Genomic DNA, 13,699 nt, shown 5'->3' on the forward strand with positions numbered 1-13,699 from the left:
CATCAGAGGAGCAGGAAAGCTGACGTTTCGGGTGTAGACCCTTCTTCAGAAGGCCTGAAACGTCAGCTTTCCTGCTCCTCTGATGCTGCTTGGCCTGCTGCGTTTATCCAGCTCTACACCTTGTTATCTCAGATTCTCCAGCATCTACAGCTCCTACTATCTCTGTCTCATATGTCATGTTGAGGTTGTACAGGATATCGGTGAGCCTCTTCTGGAGTACTGTGTGCATGTCTAGTCGTTGTTATTGGAAGGATATTATTAAACTGGAGAGGGATCAGAAAAAAAATTACCAGAATGTTGCCGTGCATGGAGGATTTGAGATAGAAAAATAGACTGCAAAGGCTGGGACTTTTTTCACTGGAGCCTAGGAGGTTGAGAGGTAACCTTTAGAAGTTAATAAAATCATGTGAGGTGTAGATAAGGTGAATGACAAGGATCTTTTCCCTAAGGCGGGGGAGTTCAAAACTAGGGGGCACTTTTTAAGGTGAGAGGAGAAAGATTTAAAAAGGACATGAGGGGCAACTTTTTTTTTGACACAGAATAGTTCATGTGTGGAATGAACTGCTGATGAAGCGGTGGATGCGGATACAGTTACGATATTTAAAAGACATTTGGATAAGTTCATGAATAGGAAAGATTTGGGCAGATATGGGCAAAGTGCAGGCAGGTAGAATTAGTTTAGTTTGGGAACATGGCTGGCATGGACTTGTTGGACCGAAAGGTCTGTTTCCATGCTGTATGAATCTGACTCTGTAAGTTTTCGTGAAGAATTGAAGATAGTGAAGAATTGTTCCTGTCATTAGCACACATGCTCTGACGTTTGAGGCAGCAGACGAGACCGAGAGATCCTTCAGTGAACCTGAACAGTCACTAACCCGAGTGCAAGAAGGCAAAAAATTGATTCTCATCAGAAATTTAAATGCTAGTCTATGCAACCTCATACCTTTTCACGTGGGCAGAGGAGAGCATACCAGGGACTTTCGGAGATGGTCCAAAGGTAGTAATGACTGAAAAATATCCCTGTTCGATACTACCATTTCTGGGACTATGAAAGCGTTTGACTGCATCAGCTGTGATGATCTGCGATATATCTGGCTCAAAAATTGTAAGATTTCGCTCAGGAATTTGTTGTGCAAGCTGTGATCTTCAGCAACAAAACCGGCACAGAGGGAGCAGTCCACTGCCAAAAGTGCCATTTCTCAGAGGGAGCTAACACATCTGCGGTGGCACCAAACAGATCTAGAGACTTTGGAACTTGTGGAGGTGAAGTCAAGGCATCGAGGAGGACAATCTATAACTGAGTAACTCTATTGCCCAAACATCCTAGCACCACTGGCGCCAGTCGCCAGATCGTGTTTTGAACTTTCAGCTACCTCAACCAGAGTAGAAGCAAGTCATCCTTGGTCCCAGAGAAATGTATGAGAGAAATATTGGTGAGGAAATTGGGGTAATTTGCCTGTTATAGTTTTGGAATAGTGCCATGGTTTTTTTTTAAGATCCACCTGTTGGGACCCTGATGTCAGGTCTCCTATGAGTAATGGCATTTTTGGCAGTGCACTGCTCCCTCAGTCCTGGTCTGATGTATCAGCCTTGATTTTAGTGCTCAAGCCCTGAACCCAATTGACTCTGAGGCAAAGGTGGTAACTACCACCCCCCTCAAGGCATCTGATTCAGTTGGTTTTCTAGTCTCTGCTTTTTGTTTCTGTGTATTAAGTGGAGAGAAAGCAGAGTTAACATTTCCAAGTCCTGTTACCCTTCTTCAGTACTGATTGTAGCTAGGAAAAGGTGATATATTGTAACATAAACTCTGCTTTCATTCTCTTCACAGATGCTGTCAGACCTGTTGAGTTTCATCAACAATTTCTGTTTCTGTTTTGGATTTCTGGCATCCAAATTTCTTTGTCTTTTAGTGGTTTGCTGATGCGTCCAGTTCATATGAAGAGCTAGGCATCTGTAAAGAAAATGCTGAAGCTAAAATTGAACTTCTAATTGGAAGCAATAGATATTGCTCCTTTGTTGAAAGAAAATTTGTTAATAACAAGATTTTGTTTGTGATATTAACTAAAGTTTCAAGTCACTCAAGGTACAAGGGATAACTCCCCTGTTCTTCAGCCTTTTATTTCATCCGGAGAGGACTGGAAGAAGCCAGTTTAGCATTTCACCAAATAGACAGCATTTCTGACAAAACAGTGTTCCAGATCTGCTGAAATCTATGGAAGCCCCAGTCCTCTGATTTAAGAAGTGAGAATACAACCAAATGCCTCTGATTTTTTGCATCTGTTTGTCTTTCTGTTTTATGTTGTGAATGATTATGCAGTTAAATTCAATGAACACGTGACTCCTGAAAAGAAACAAAATGTTGCTGCATGGTGTCTAATTTATGTGCATGTGAACTTGTAGATTTCAAATAGTTTTATAATTGCCATTCTTTTGGGTCCAAAACTGTCTTTTTCATTATTAGATTGATATTCTTGAGGATCCTGCAATCCAGAATGTGGTGATCCTACAGACGGTGCTACAAGAAGTCAGGCATCGAAGTGCTCCTGTATACAAAAGAATTAAGGACGTGATTAACAATCCTGAAAAACATTTTTACACTTTCACAAATGAACATCACAAGTAAGAAAAGATAAATCATAGAGGTTTATAATTTAGTGCTTGGGTTTTAATCTGATTCAGAAAACATGGTGTTTTGTAATGTTCCTTATGTCTCTTATCTGACTGATTTCATTGGCTATTTCCTCCAAAATTTGAGAGGATGAAGTACTGTTCACAATGAAGGCAGTATTATTGAGTAAACTGTTTGATGATATTGAAATTAGAAATTTATTTTAGAGGGAAATTACAATATTTTTCTGATTTTGGAATTTGTTAAATAACTACTAGAAATCAAATATACTTTCTGTCTCTTGTTATAATTCCAGCTGATGTTACTACTGAACAAGTCAGATCCCAGTCTGAATTCTGTCCTGATAGATTATATATTTTTTAACTGAAACACAAGCAAACCATGTTGCAGATCTGGTTCTAATAATAAAACTGAAGCTTATAGTGCAAAAGAAAAGGTAAAATAGAATTAACCAAGCTATTTTCATATAAAAAATTGAAATATTGCAAAATATGCTGTAAAAATGCAATTCCATCCATACCAACACCATCACTTTGCAATACTCCAAACACTCGAGATAAGTCCCTTCTCTGTCACATCTATAGGCTTGACTTGATTATTTCTTTCAATTTCTGGTCTTGAGATTTTGATAGCTTCTTTGATTATTCACACAACTTAGCTTAGAATTTTTCAACTTCAAACAACCCCTTCACATCTTAGGTAACAGTTTGTGTCTGGAACTTTCAAGCTAAAATTCTTACATTCCCTGAGGGCAACATGGTGGCTCAGTGGTTAGCACTGCTGCCTCACAGAGCCAGGCACCTGATTACACTTCCAGCCTTGGGTGAATGTCCGTGTGGAGTCTGCACATTCTCCCCGTGTCTGCGTGGAGTTCTGCCGGGCGCTGCTGTTTCCTTCTGAAGTCTAACGATTAGAGCTTAGGTGGATTTGCCATTTTAAATTGTCCCATATTGTTCAGGAATATACAGGCTAGCTGGAATATCCACGCTAAATGCGGGGATAGTGTGGGATGGGGTGGAGATTGCTGGGTGGAATGCTCTTTGGCGGTGGGGCGGAGGCAGGGGCAGTGCAAACCAGATGGGCTGAATGGCCTCTTTTTGAACTGTAGGCACTCTTATGATTCTATGACTCTGGTAACCCATTTCCTAGCAAAAAAAAAAGTCAATTTGTGATACTTCTAACTGAAAGCTGGCCAATACACTTCAATGCTTAATTTGTCTGTTCATAAAGCTCTCCCAAAGCAAACAAATTCCTATTTTTACTCCAGAGATTCTCTGTCTTTACTCTCTCTGCAGCAATACTGCCAACCCAGTCATTAAACCCTCTCATACATGCAAAACCCACGTGCCACTAGTTTTGTTCCTTTCTCTCCATCAAATCAATGGATATAATTAGGACTTTCAAAGCAGTTTCATTATTTTGACAAAAGATTTATGTAGCTTTTAAGAGTGTTGAAAATTCAGTATTAATCCACTTTGAATAAAGTCCATGACATTTGGTGTATGTTGCCTCCTCAGAGATACGTATATAGAGCAAGAGCAAGGTGAAAGTGCAAATGACAGGAACGACCGAGCAATACGGATAGCAGTGAAGTGGTATAATGAACATCTAAAAAAATCACAAAACAACACTCTGCAACTTCAGGTTATCTTGATAACAAATGACAGAAAAAACAAAGAGCGTGCTGTGGAAGATGGCCTGGTAGCATTTACATGTAAGTATGGAGTTGTAATCAGGCCCTACTGAAGTATTATTGCCTTCTTCAATATATACTTCTTAAAAATTAAAATTTTTGCTCACTAGAACAGACATCTATAGTAGTGAGTGGTTTCTCATTATATAAAATGGATTGAGAAGAGCAAGTACCTAGACAAATTCCAGACACGGGTGTGTGACAGGCATATGAACAAATTAGGATAGTTGGTTTACCAGTTACGTCTTGATACTGTTGTATTGCTTCTTGGATGGTACTGTTAAAGGAACCTGCACGAGTTATGCCACTGCATCTTGTTGGTGGTACATGCTGCTGCCATTGTTAGAAGAAGTGAATACTGAAAGTGGTGAATGCCCATTAAGCAACTGGCTTTGTATGGTTGGTGTCTTGCGTTTTGAGTAGTTTTGAACCAGCACTCATCCAGGCTAGTGGAGAGCATCCCATCGCAATCCAGTCTTGTGGTTGGCGGATGGGCTCTGGAGAGTCAGGAGGTGGGTTACTCACCAAAGAATTTCTATCCATTAACCTGCGTTTCTAGGGTCAATATTTATGTGGCTAAATATAAAGGGCAGTGGTTAGGTACTTGCTTGTCGGAGAAGATTGTCATTGTCATTGCCATTGCCTGGCATAGTGTATGGCACAAATGTGGCTTTACAGCTTATCGGTCTATGCCTGAATGTTGTCTAGGTCTTGTTGCATTACAAACGTGGACTGCTACAGTATTGAGAGTCCCCATTGCCCTTTGTAACATTGTTTTGCTTTAAATTCAAGAAATTATTAGGACCAGAAATGATATTGAGCATCATAAGAATTGTTTTAATGTTGTTTATTTCAGTGCCTGACCCAGTTGGCACTAATTTTGTCAATCTGTACCTTGTTTAGAATTAAATCCATTGCCACCTTTCTGACTTGAGGTCTGTCTTAATGCTGTACTGTTGTCCGTGGTTTGCAGCAAGCACTCCTCACCGATCAGCCCCAGAATGCCTCGCACAATCATCACCACCTACTGACGGCCACTGCCCCCGAGGGGTGATGAGGTTTGCCACAGTCCCCAGGACCCATTCAGACACAATGGAGAGTACCATAAGGTGCCAGGAACAACTGAGCTTGGCAGCTACAATATGCCGTCTGCCGTACACCAACCTGGAGCCTGCAGAGCACTGGCTATGATCGAACTCTGCAGTCCCAAACTACCTAGAGTCTGTAGCTAGAACAGCAAGACCCTCCAACCCACAGTCAACAGTACAGTGAAGGAGATCCATCATACTCCAGAGCAAAGCAGCCATCATCCTCCATCCCCAGCCTGGTCAAGAACCAGCATCTCTTCACTGTTCCACCAGTAATAAGCCATGATCCATCACAGGAGCTTGAGGTCACCATTAATGGGTGAGGCAAATAAAAATGCCAGTGTTACAAGACACAGCTGACACCCCGCTGGCCAGGCAAAGAGTGCAAGGCCAAAGGCCCACTGTCAGCCATAAAGACAAGCCCCAACAAGTGGATTCCAGAGGCAGTAACCAGCAAGAAGGTTTGCCATGGTCACCCAAAAATACACCAAAAGACTACATCCATTATACAACCTTCATATGCGGCCTCAAGCTGAGCAAAACTTCAGCAAGACCCCGGACAGCGATCATATTGGTTCAACAGTCAGAGTGTCCACTGCAGGAGGAATTGTTAATAAACCTGATGAAGCTACAGCACAGGATTGTTGTGTGCCTAGCAGCAAATGTTAGAGAGCTTTTAAACAATTCCATCATTAATAGATGAGATTTAAGCTCTTCAGTGTCTCTATTCAGTTGTAAATGGTGTTGGACAGTTCAGTGGAGGTTCTGCGAATATCCCCGTCCTCAATGATTTTGTTACTGCAAAAGATCAGGCTAAGCATTTGCAGAGTTTTCAGTCAGAAGTGACAAGTGGATGATCCATCTTGACCCAGGTGTGCCCTGTACATGCAAAACAGTACAAATCCAACCCAGCCAATTACTGCCCCCATCAGTTTACTCTTGATCATCAATAGAGTGATAGAAGTGTCAACAGCAGTGCAGTCAAACAGTACTTGCTTATCCTGATTAGTAATGCTCAATTGGGTTCTCCCAGGGTTACTCAAATCTTGACCTCATTGCAGTCTTTAGTACAAACATGAACTAAACAGCTGAACTCCAGAGGTGAAGTGAGAGTGACTCAGCTTGACATCAAACCAGTGTTTGACAAAATATGGCATCAAAGAGACATAGCAAAATTGAATTAATTGGAATTGGGGGTGAAATTCTGTACTGATTGCCATCATACCTGGCACAAAGAAAGATGGTTTTGGCTGTTGGAGGTCAGTCCTCGCATCTCCAACTGTTTCCATGCTATATGACTCTATGCCATATCTTCAGGTGTTGACCAGGTGACTGTACTAGGCCCAACCATCTTCAGGTGCTCATCAGTGACCTTCCAACTTACGATCAGAAATAGGGATATGCGTTCATTCGCAAACAATGTACAGCACTTCTCACGACTCCTCAGATAAAGCAGTCTAAGTTTAAATATAGTCAGACCTAGGCAATTAACAGTCATGGACTGACAAATTTAAATTGCGGCACGGTGGCTCAGTGGTTAGCACTGCTGCTTCACAGTACCAGAGACCCGAGTTCGATTCCAGCCTTAGATGACTGTATGTGTGGAGTTTGCACATTCTCCCCGTATCTGCGTGGGTTTCCTCACAGACCAGAGATGTGCAGGCTAGGTGGCAGGCCGAAATAAATTGCCCATAGTGTTCAGGGATGTGCACATTAGATGGGTAATGAGGGATAGGTCTAGGTGGGATGCTCTGAGGGTCAGTGTGGACTTGTTGGACCGAAGGGCCTGTTTCCACACTATATGGATCCTACGATTCTAGTATTTATACCCCACAAATGCCAGGCAATGACTACTTCCAACAAGAGGCATTGCAACTGTTATCCCTTGACATTCAACAGCATTACTATCACTGAATCTGGCAGTTTCAAATCCTTGGGGTTCGATCAGAGTGGATAGAAACTGACATGGACTAGCCATATAAATACAGTGACTACAAGAGAATGTCAGACGCTTGGAATCCTGCAGTGAGTAGATTATCTCCTGAATCCCAAAGCCTGTCCACCATCTACAAGTCATAAGTCAGGAATATGATGAAATACTTCCCCGATTGCCTGGATGAGTGCAACTCCAACAAAACTCAAGAAGCTTGACGCCATTCAGGACAAAGTAGCCAGCTTGATTGGCACTGCATCCACATTAACTCCTTCCACCATCAATGCTCAGTTGCAGAGTGTGTGCTTTCTACAAGATGCACTGCAGAAATTCACCAAGGCTCCTTTGACCACATCTCCAAAACCCATGGCCACTGACATCCAGAAGGCCGAGGCAGCAGATGTTTGGGAACACTACTATTTGTAACTTCCTGTCCAAGCCATTTTGACCTGGAAATAGATTGCCATTTCTTCAGTGTTGCTGTGTGTTAGTACCCTCACTGACTTTTCATTATTTTATTTCACTTTAGTTTGTTTTACCATTTTTGATTTGGAGTTGAACTGAGATCTGAAGATGGCCTTTGGACTGTGAGCTGCGGATTGCTTTATAAAAATAAAAAGAGAACAAAATCTCTATTTATTTCAGAATCCCCTTCCCCTCTCCCATTTCCGAAGAAGGGTCCAGACCGGAAACGTCAGCTTTCCTGCTTCCCTGGTGCTGCTTGGCCGGCTGTGTTTATCCAGCTCTACACCTTGTTATCTCTTAAACAAATTGTTATTTGTTCACGAGGCCAGGGCTGAAATTTAAATTCAGGTTTGTTCTTGTTTAAAAAGTGCTATAGATGTTTTGACTCCAGAGAGGCCTTGTGTTCAAGCAGATGTTGAATGTTAACTGGGACCTTATAGGGAGACAAGCAGTCTGACAAAGAAAGGCCAGAATTTGAACTGGTTTTTGAACTATGTTATAAGTCAGAAAGATTATGCCTGCAGAAGCCATAGGCTGGGAGGTATGATTGCTTCCTGGGGTTTTTCTGTCATTGCCAACGTATTAAATGTTTAGAGAATAGAACTTCAGTTATAAGAATAAACAAGTATTCCTCGGAGCCTACTATCTACAAGCATCAGTGTCATCAGAAAGTAAGCATAGTTCCTGCCTGTGAGTTATAAATCTTGGAAACAGTTTAAAAGAACTGGGCAGTTACATATCATTTATTTTTCCCTTTTGATTAATCCCCTAAATGTGTGTCCATCTTTCTGTGAAAGTGAAGGCTAGAATTAAAACAGATTGGGTTTAAACCTTTGACATTAATTAGATTACCTTGTGGTTTAATTTTGCTGTGCTAAAGCTATTATATTAATTATAAATTGTTAAATCTTTTATTTACATTATAAACCTGGTATCGGTTATCCGTAAGGTCTGGTGTTAGTTAGTTAAAAAAGTGTGGTTATGAACCATTGAGGTCAGTTTTGAAGGTCTTTGAGTATTTTAATTTTTACTGTGTTGTAAATACCGAGAAAGTGGGGCTGATTTGATTTGACAGCCTGTCTCTGTTTCCTAACATGGGCCATAATCCTAAACTATTATTTTCTTGTCACTACCACAAGGTGGAGCCTTGTCATCCATTGACTTCTTATTAATGCATTGGGAGTTCTGGTAGTATCTTTTGCACAATTTTCATTCTAACAAGTTTTCTAAAATAATTAAAATAGTACAGCAAACTTCTTTTAGCGTAAATATAAGATGTCAAATATAAGCGACAAAGAATAATCGAATAGGAATAAGTAGCTGAAATTGAATTAACAAGGAAAGATTTGCCAACTTTAAATAATAATCTTTTGAGTAAAGCCAACTAGTTCAGGTCCCATTTTAAAGTATCCTAAAGCCAATAATAATACGTATTGCAAGATTCCAGTTACTAAAAACATGAGAATTAATAATGGAATAGCAATCGTTCTTGTGGATTACTAAAATAATGATTTTGGTAATTATAAAATATTTGTACTAGAGATGTGACTACTTCATCGGGCCACAACTTTACCACCTGAAATGTTTGAATATTTTAATTCACATTATAACTGTTATGTGTTTCTCCATTTGGAATGGTTTAAAATTTTGCATTGTTCAGTTGTGATCACTTTTTCTTCAACCTTCCTTAGGTGATGAATATGTCAAGAGTTTAGTTGGGAATCCTGAACTAGTTGATCGTCTGGCTTGTGTTTCAGGTGCAACTGTAAGTATTGTTCTGAAACATTGCTCTGTGGGGCAGGGTATAAGGGAGGAGAGAGGTTTTGAAATGTTATTTTGTGATCCTTTACAAAGGAAAACTCCAGTGATGCTGTCAGTTTTACAATCACTGTAAGTGACTGATTGGATTGAGAATCCTTTTCTTTTCAAGATCTTGCGCGACATAAATCTTAGCTGACATGAAGTGTTAAATATGTCCTATAATATATTCTGTTTTCCGTTGATGCACTGTCGGCTGATTCAGTGGAGATTCTATTTTTACATTTTAATCAGTACAGCAGCTGATGTATACATCTATAAACTTAATAACGTCAAAACTAAAACAAAAATGTAAAAGTGCATAAACAATTAAATTACCAACATGACTACGATTTTATTTTGTTTCGAGCCTTAATAGGTAATTTTCTAATGAAAATTGCTCTTGTTAACGAAGTAAGAACTTCATAATGTCCAAATATGCTAAAACCTTTTTTTTTGTCTTCTGAGAAAGATGGATGTTTGCTCTCCTCTCCATACCCTGAAAAATGTTGATGGACTTTTTAAGTTGATCTGCTGCAGCCTTTGTGGTTATTATACTGCAGCAATCGTGCTGCTTAAAGTTTTGGCAAAGATCTATAGCTCGGGTTGTGGGTGAGGTTGTTGACTTGCTCGCCGAGCTGGCTTGTTCTTGTTCAGACATTTCATCACCATGCTAGGTGACATCATCAGTGGAGCCTCCGATGAAGCAGTGTTATTCTACTCCGCTTGGAATTTATACTGCTTGGTCCATTACGGTGAGTAGTGCCGTTTCCGGTTTTGATCTGTATGGATTTGCATATGGGGTCCGATTCTGTGTGATTGTTGATTGCATTATGGGTGGAAAACCATGCCTCTAGGAATTCCCTGGGTATCTATGTTTGGCTTGGGCTACTATGGTTACTTTGTCCCATTTGAACTGATAGCTTTCATTGTCTGAGTGTACCGATATTAAGGAGAGTTTGTTGTGCCGTTTTGCTGCTAGTTGATGTTCATGTATTCTGATGGCTAGTTTCCTTCCTGTCTGTCCGATGTAATGTTTGTGGCAGTCGTTGCTTGGTATTTTGTAAACCACATTGGTTCTGCATGTTGTGGGAATGGGGTCTTTAATCCTTGTAAGTGTTTGTCATAGAGTGGCTATGGGCTTGTTGGCCACCATGATTCCTAGTGGTCTTAGGAGTCTTGTTGTCAGTTCCGATATGTTCTTGATATCTGGCAGTGTGGCCAGTGTTTTAGGGCACGCTATAAATCCTCGTTATAAATGGATATCCCCGCAACTTCATCCGCAGATGCCTACTAAACAGACAACAACAGGAGGACAGACAGGAAGGAAACTAGCCATCAGAATACATGAACATCAGGTAGCAGCAAAACGGCATGACAAACTCTCCTTAATGTCGGTACATTCAGACAATGAAGGCTATCAGTTCAACTGGGACAAGGTAACCATAGCAGCCCAAGGCAAACATAGATACACACGGGAATTCCTAGAGGCATGGTTTTCCACCCATAACGCAATCAACAAATACATGGAATTGGATCCCGTATACAAACCCATACAGATCAAAACTGGAAATGGCACTACTCACCATAACAGATCAAACAGTATAAATTCCAAGGGGAGTAGAATAACACCGCTTCATAGGAGGCTCCACTGATGATGTCACCTAGCATGGCGACGAAACATCTGAACGAGAACAAGCCAGCTCGGCGAGCAAGTCAACAACCTCAGTAGTGCTGAAATGAAGGATGTTGATTCAGGTTTTTTTTTTACTTGGTGCAGAAAATGTGTTGAAATATCATCTAACGTGCAGTGACTTCAAATGTATGAATTCAAAATTGTTGCGTTCAAATACGGTTAACTTGTCTGCATAATATAACCAAAAGTAATATTTTCTTTCACTGTAGAATGACATTGACAGTGGTAAGCTGATCTTCACAGAACATCTGCCTTTATCCAAAATACAGCAAGGTTTAAAGTCTAATCGCTACTTCCAGGGGACTTTCCGTGCGAACAGGGACAACTATCTGGAAGCTACAGTCTGGATCCATGGAGAAGAAGGAGAAAACAAAGATGTAATTCTGCTCAGTTCTTCAATTGTCTTAATGACATTCCATCTTTCTAAAACCTGTCATTGGAAATTGTGTATTGGTAGAGGAGAAGCAAAGAGGTGGAGAGATATGGGTGATTCCCAGCATTTCAAACTTGGCATCTTGGAAGCAAGGACGTTCTCGATGACTGGGACACCCATAACTGAGGGTCTCAATGTCAGCATAAGGGTATTTTAGGGTCGCGATGAGAAACTTCTTCACCCAGAAAATGTTGAGCCTATAGAATTCTCTGACACAGAAAACAGTTGAAGCCAAAACACTGAATGTTTTCAAGAAGAAGATAGACATAGTTCCTCGGGCTATAGTTTTCAGTGTTTGTGGAGAAAGCAGGAATGAGGGCACTGAGTTGGATACGGAACAGGTTAGAAGGGCAGAATGGCTTCATGCTGTGCCTATTTTCAATGTAAATCCACATTAAGCAGTGGAAATCATAATCTCTAGCTGTGTAAGATTTTGCATCAAATTAGTAGTCCACTTCCTTTATCAACAGTATAAATTGTCAGTAAAATGATGAAGTTCGAATTGAGTAATAAATATGCTGTGTGGAGCTGAAAGATTCACATGGAAAAAAGTAGTAGTATTTTCTGATCAGTGCCTGAGAATTATGTTCTGAGCTCTACCGTTGCCTATTTTGTGAATTTTGTAAATCACGTCTTAACTAGCCCAATGTTATCTTTATCTCACAGCTAGAAATCAGTTGTACATTCCATGTTACCTCTGGAATTTCTCCACTGTTGGATGCTTCATAAATGACAGCATTTCAGAATTGCCAAACATTTTCTTTTAAGTGCGAGGTAAATTTTGTTGTGGAAAAATTCACTCGCTTAGCTTGTTCCCTTATTACTGCATAACTCCTACACGCACCTTGAAGTTAGTTGGAATCAATTATTGGTGCATTTGTGACTTTTTTTTTAGCTTGAGAGAGGGGAACATGAACTCTGCTGAGATGGGAGAGGTGGTTAATAGCAGATTTTGGTAGACCAATGTTATAAAATATTTCATCCTTTTGGACCTCACAACCCACTGGTTTTGAAAATCTAAATGTGTCACTGTACTTTGTATCTTAAGTACTCCCCTAGCCTTTCCTCTGCTTTGAATATGCAAACAATATGTGATAGATTACAGCCTGTCTCATCTGGAAATCTGTTTGAAAACACCAATCATTTGAAAGTTTTGTTTTAATATAGACTCTAATGAACTTGTGAACTTACTGCTTAACTGTTCAGCACCATTTTAGCACAAGCATTTTGAGAGCAGAAACATGGATGCTATGGTATTTGGATACGTTTTAAAAAAAAATCATACTGCTGTCAGAGATAGTAGGAACTGCAGATGCTGGAGAATCTGAGATAATAAGGTGTAGAGCTTGATGAACACAGCAGGTCAAGCAGCATCAGAGGAGCAGGAAGGCTAACATTTCGGGCCTAGACCCTTCTTCAGAAATGGGGGAGGGGAAGGGGATTCTGAAATAAATAGGGAGAGAGACGGAGGCGGATGGAAGATGGATAGAGGAGAAGATAGGTGGAGAGGAGACAGACAGGTCAAGGGGGCGGGATGAGGTTAGTAGGTAGGAGATGGGGGTGGGGCTTGAGGCAGGAGGAGGGGATAGGTGGGAGGAAGGACAGGTTAGGGAGGCGGGGACGAGCTGGGCTGGTTTTGGGATGCGGTAGGGGGAGGGGAGATTTTGAAGCTTGTGAAGTCCAGTCCACCAAAGACATTTTTCCCTCCCCACCCTTATCTGCTTTCCGGAGGGACCACTCTCTCCGTGACTCCCTTGTCCGCTCCACACTCCCCTCCAGCCCCACCACACCCGGCACTTTTCCCTGCAACCGCAGGAAGTGCTACGCCTGCCCCTACACCTCCCTCCTCACCCCCATCCCAGGCCCCAAGAAGACTTTCCACATCAAGCAGATGTTTACCTGCACATCTGCTAATGTGGTATACTGCATCCGCTGTTCCCGTTGTGGCCTCCTCTACATCGGGGA

At 41.1% G+C, this 13,699-nt stretch overlaps 1 protein-coding gene across 1 annotated transcript in view; it reads left to right on the forward strand.

The window, feature by feature from the left end:
• Nucleotides 1-13,699, forward strand: part of dis3 (DIS3 exosome endoribonuclease and 3'-5' exoribonuclease) — a 48,371-nt gene that overhangs the window by 1,544 nt on the left and 33,128 nt on the right. The window contains exons 2-5 of the mRNA XM_048598406.1: nt 2,462-2,619; nt 4,147-4,343; nt 9,500-9,573; nt 11,511-11,678. Of these exons, the coding sequence (XP_048454363.1) occupies nt 2,462-2,619; nt 4,147-4,343; nt 9,500-9,573; nt 11,511-11,678 (597 nt within the window). The remainder of the gene's footprint in view (nt 1-2,461; nt 2,620-4,146; nt 4,344-9,499; nt 9,574-11,510; nt 11,679-13,699) is intronic.

This window comes from Rhincodon typus, chromosome 6 (genome assembly GCF_021869965.1).
Source record: "Rhincodon typus isolate 14 chromosome 6, sRhiTyp1.1, whole genome shotgun sequence".
Taxonomy (NCBI): Eukaryota; Metazoa; Chordata; class Chondrichthyes; order Orectolobiformes; family Rhincodontidae; genus Rhincodon; species Rhincodon typus.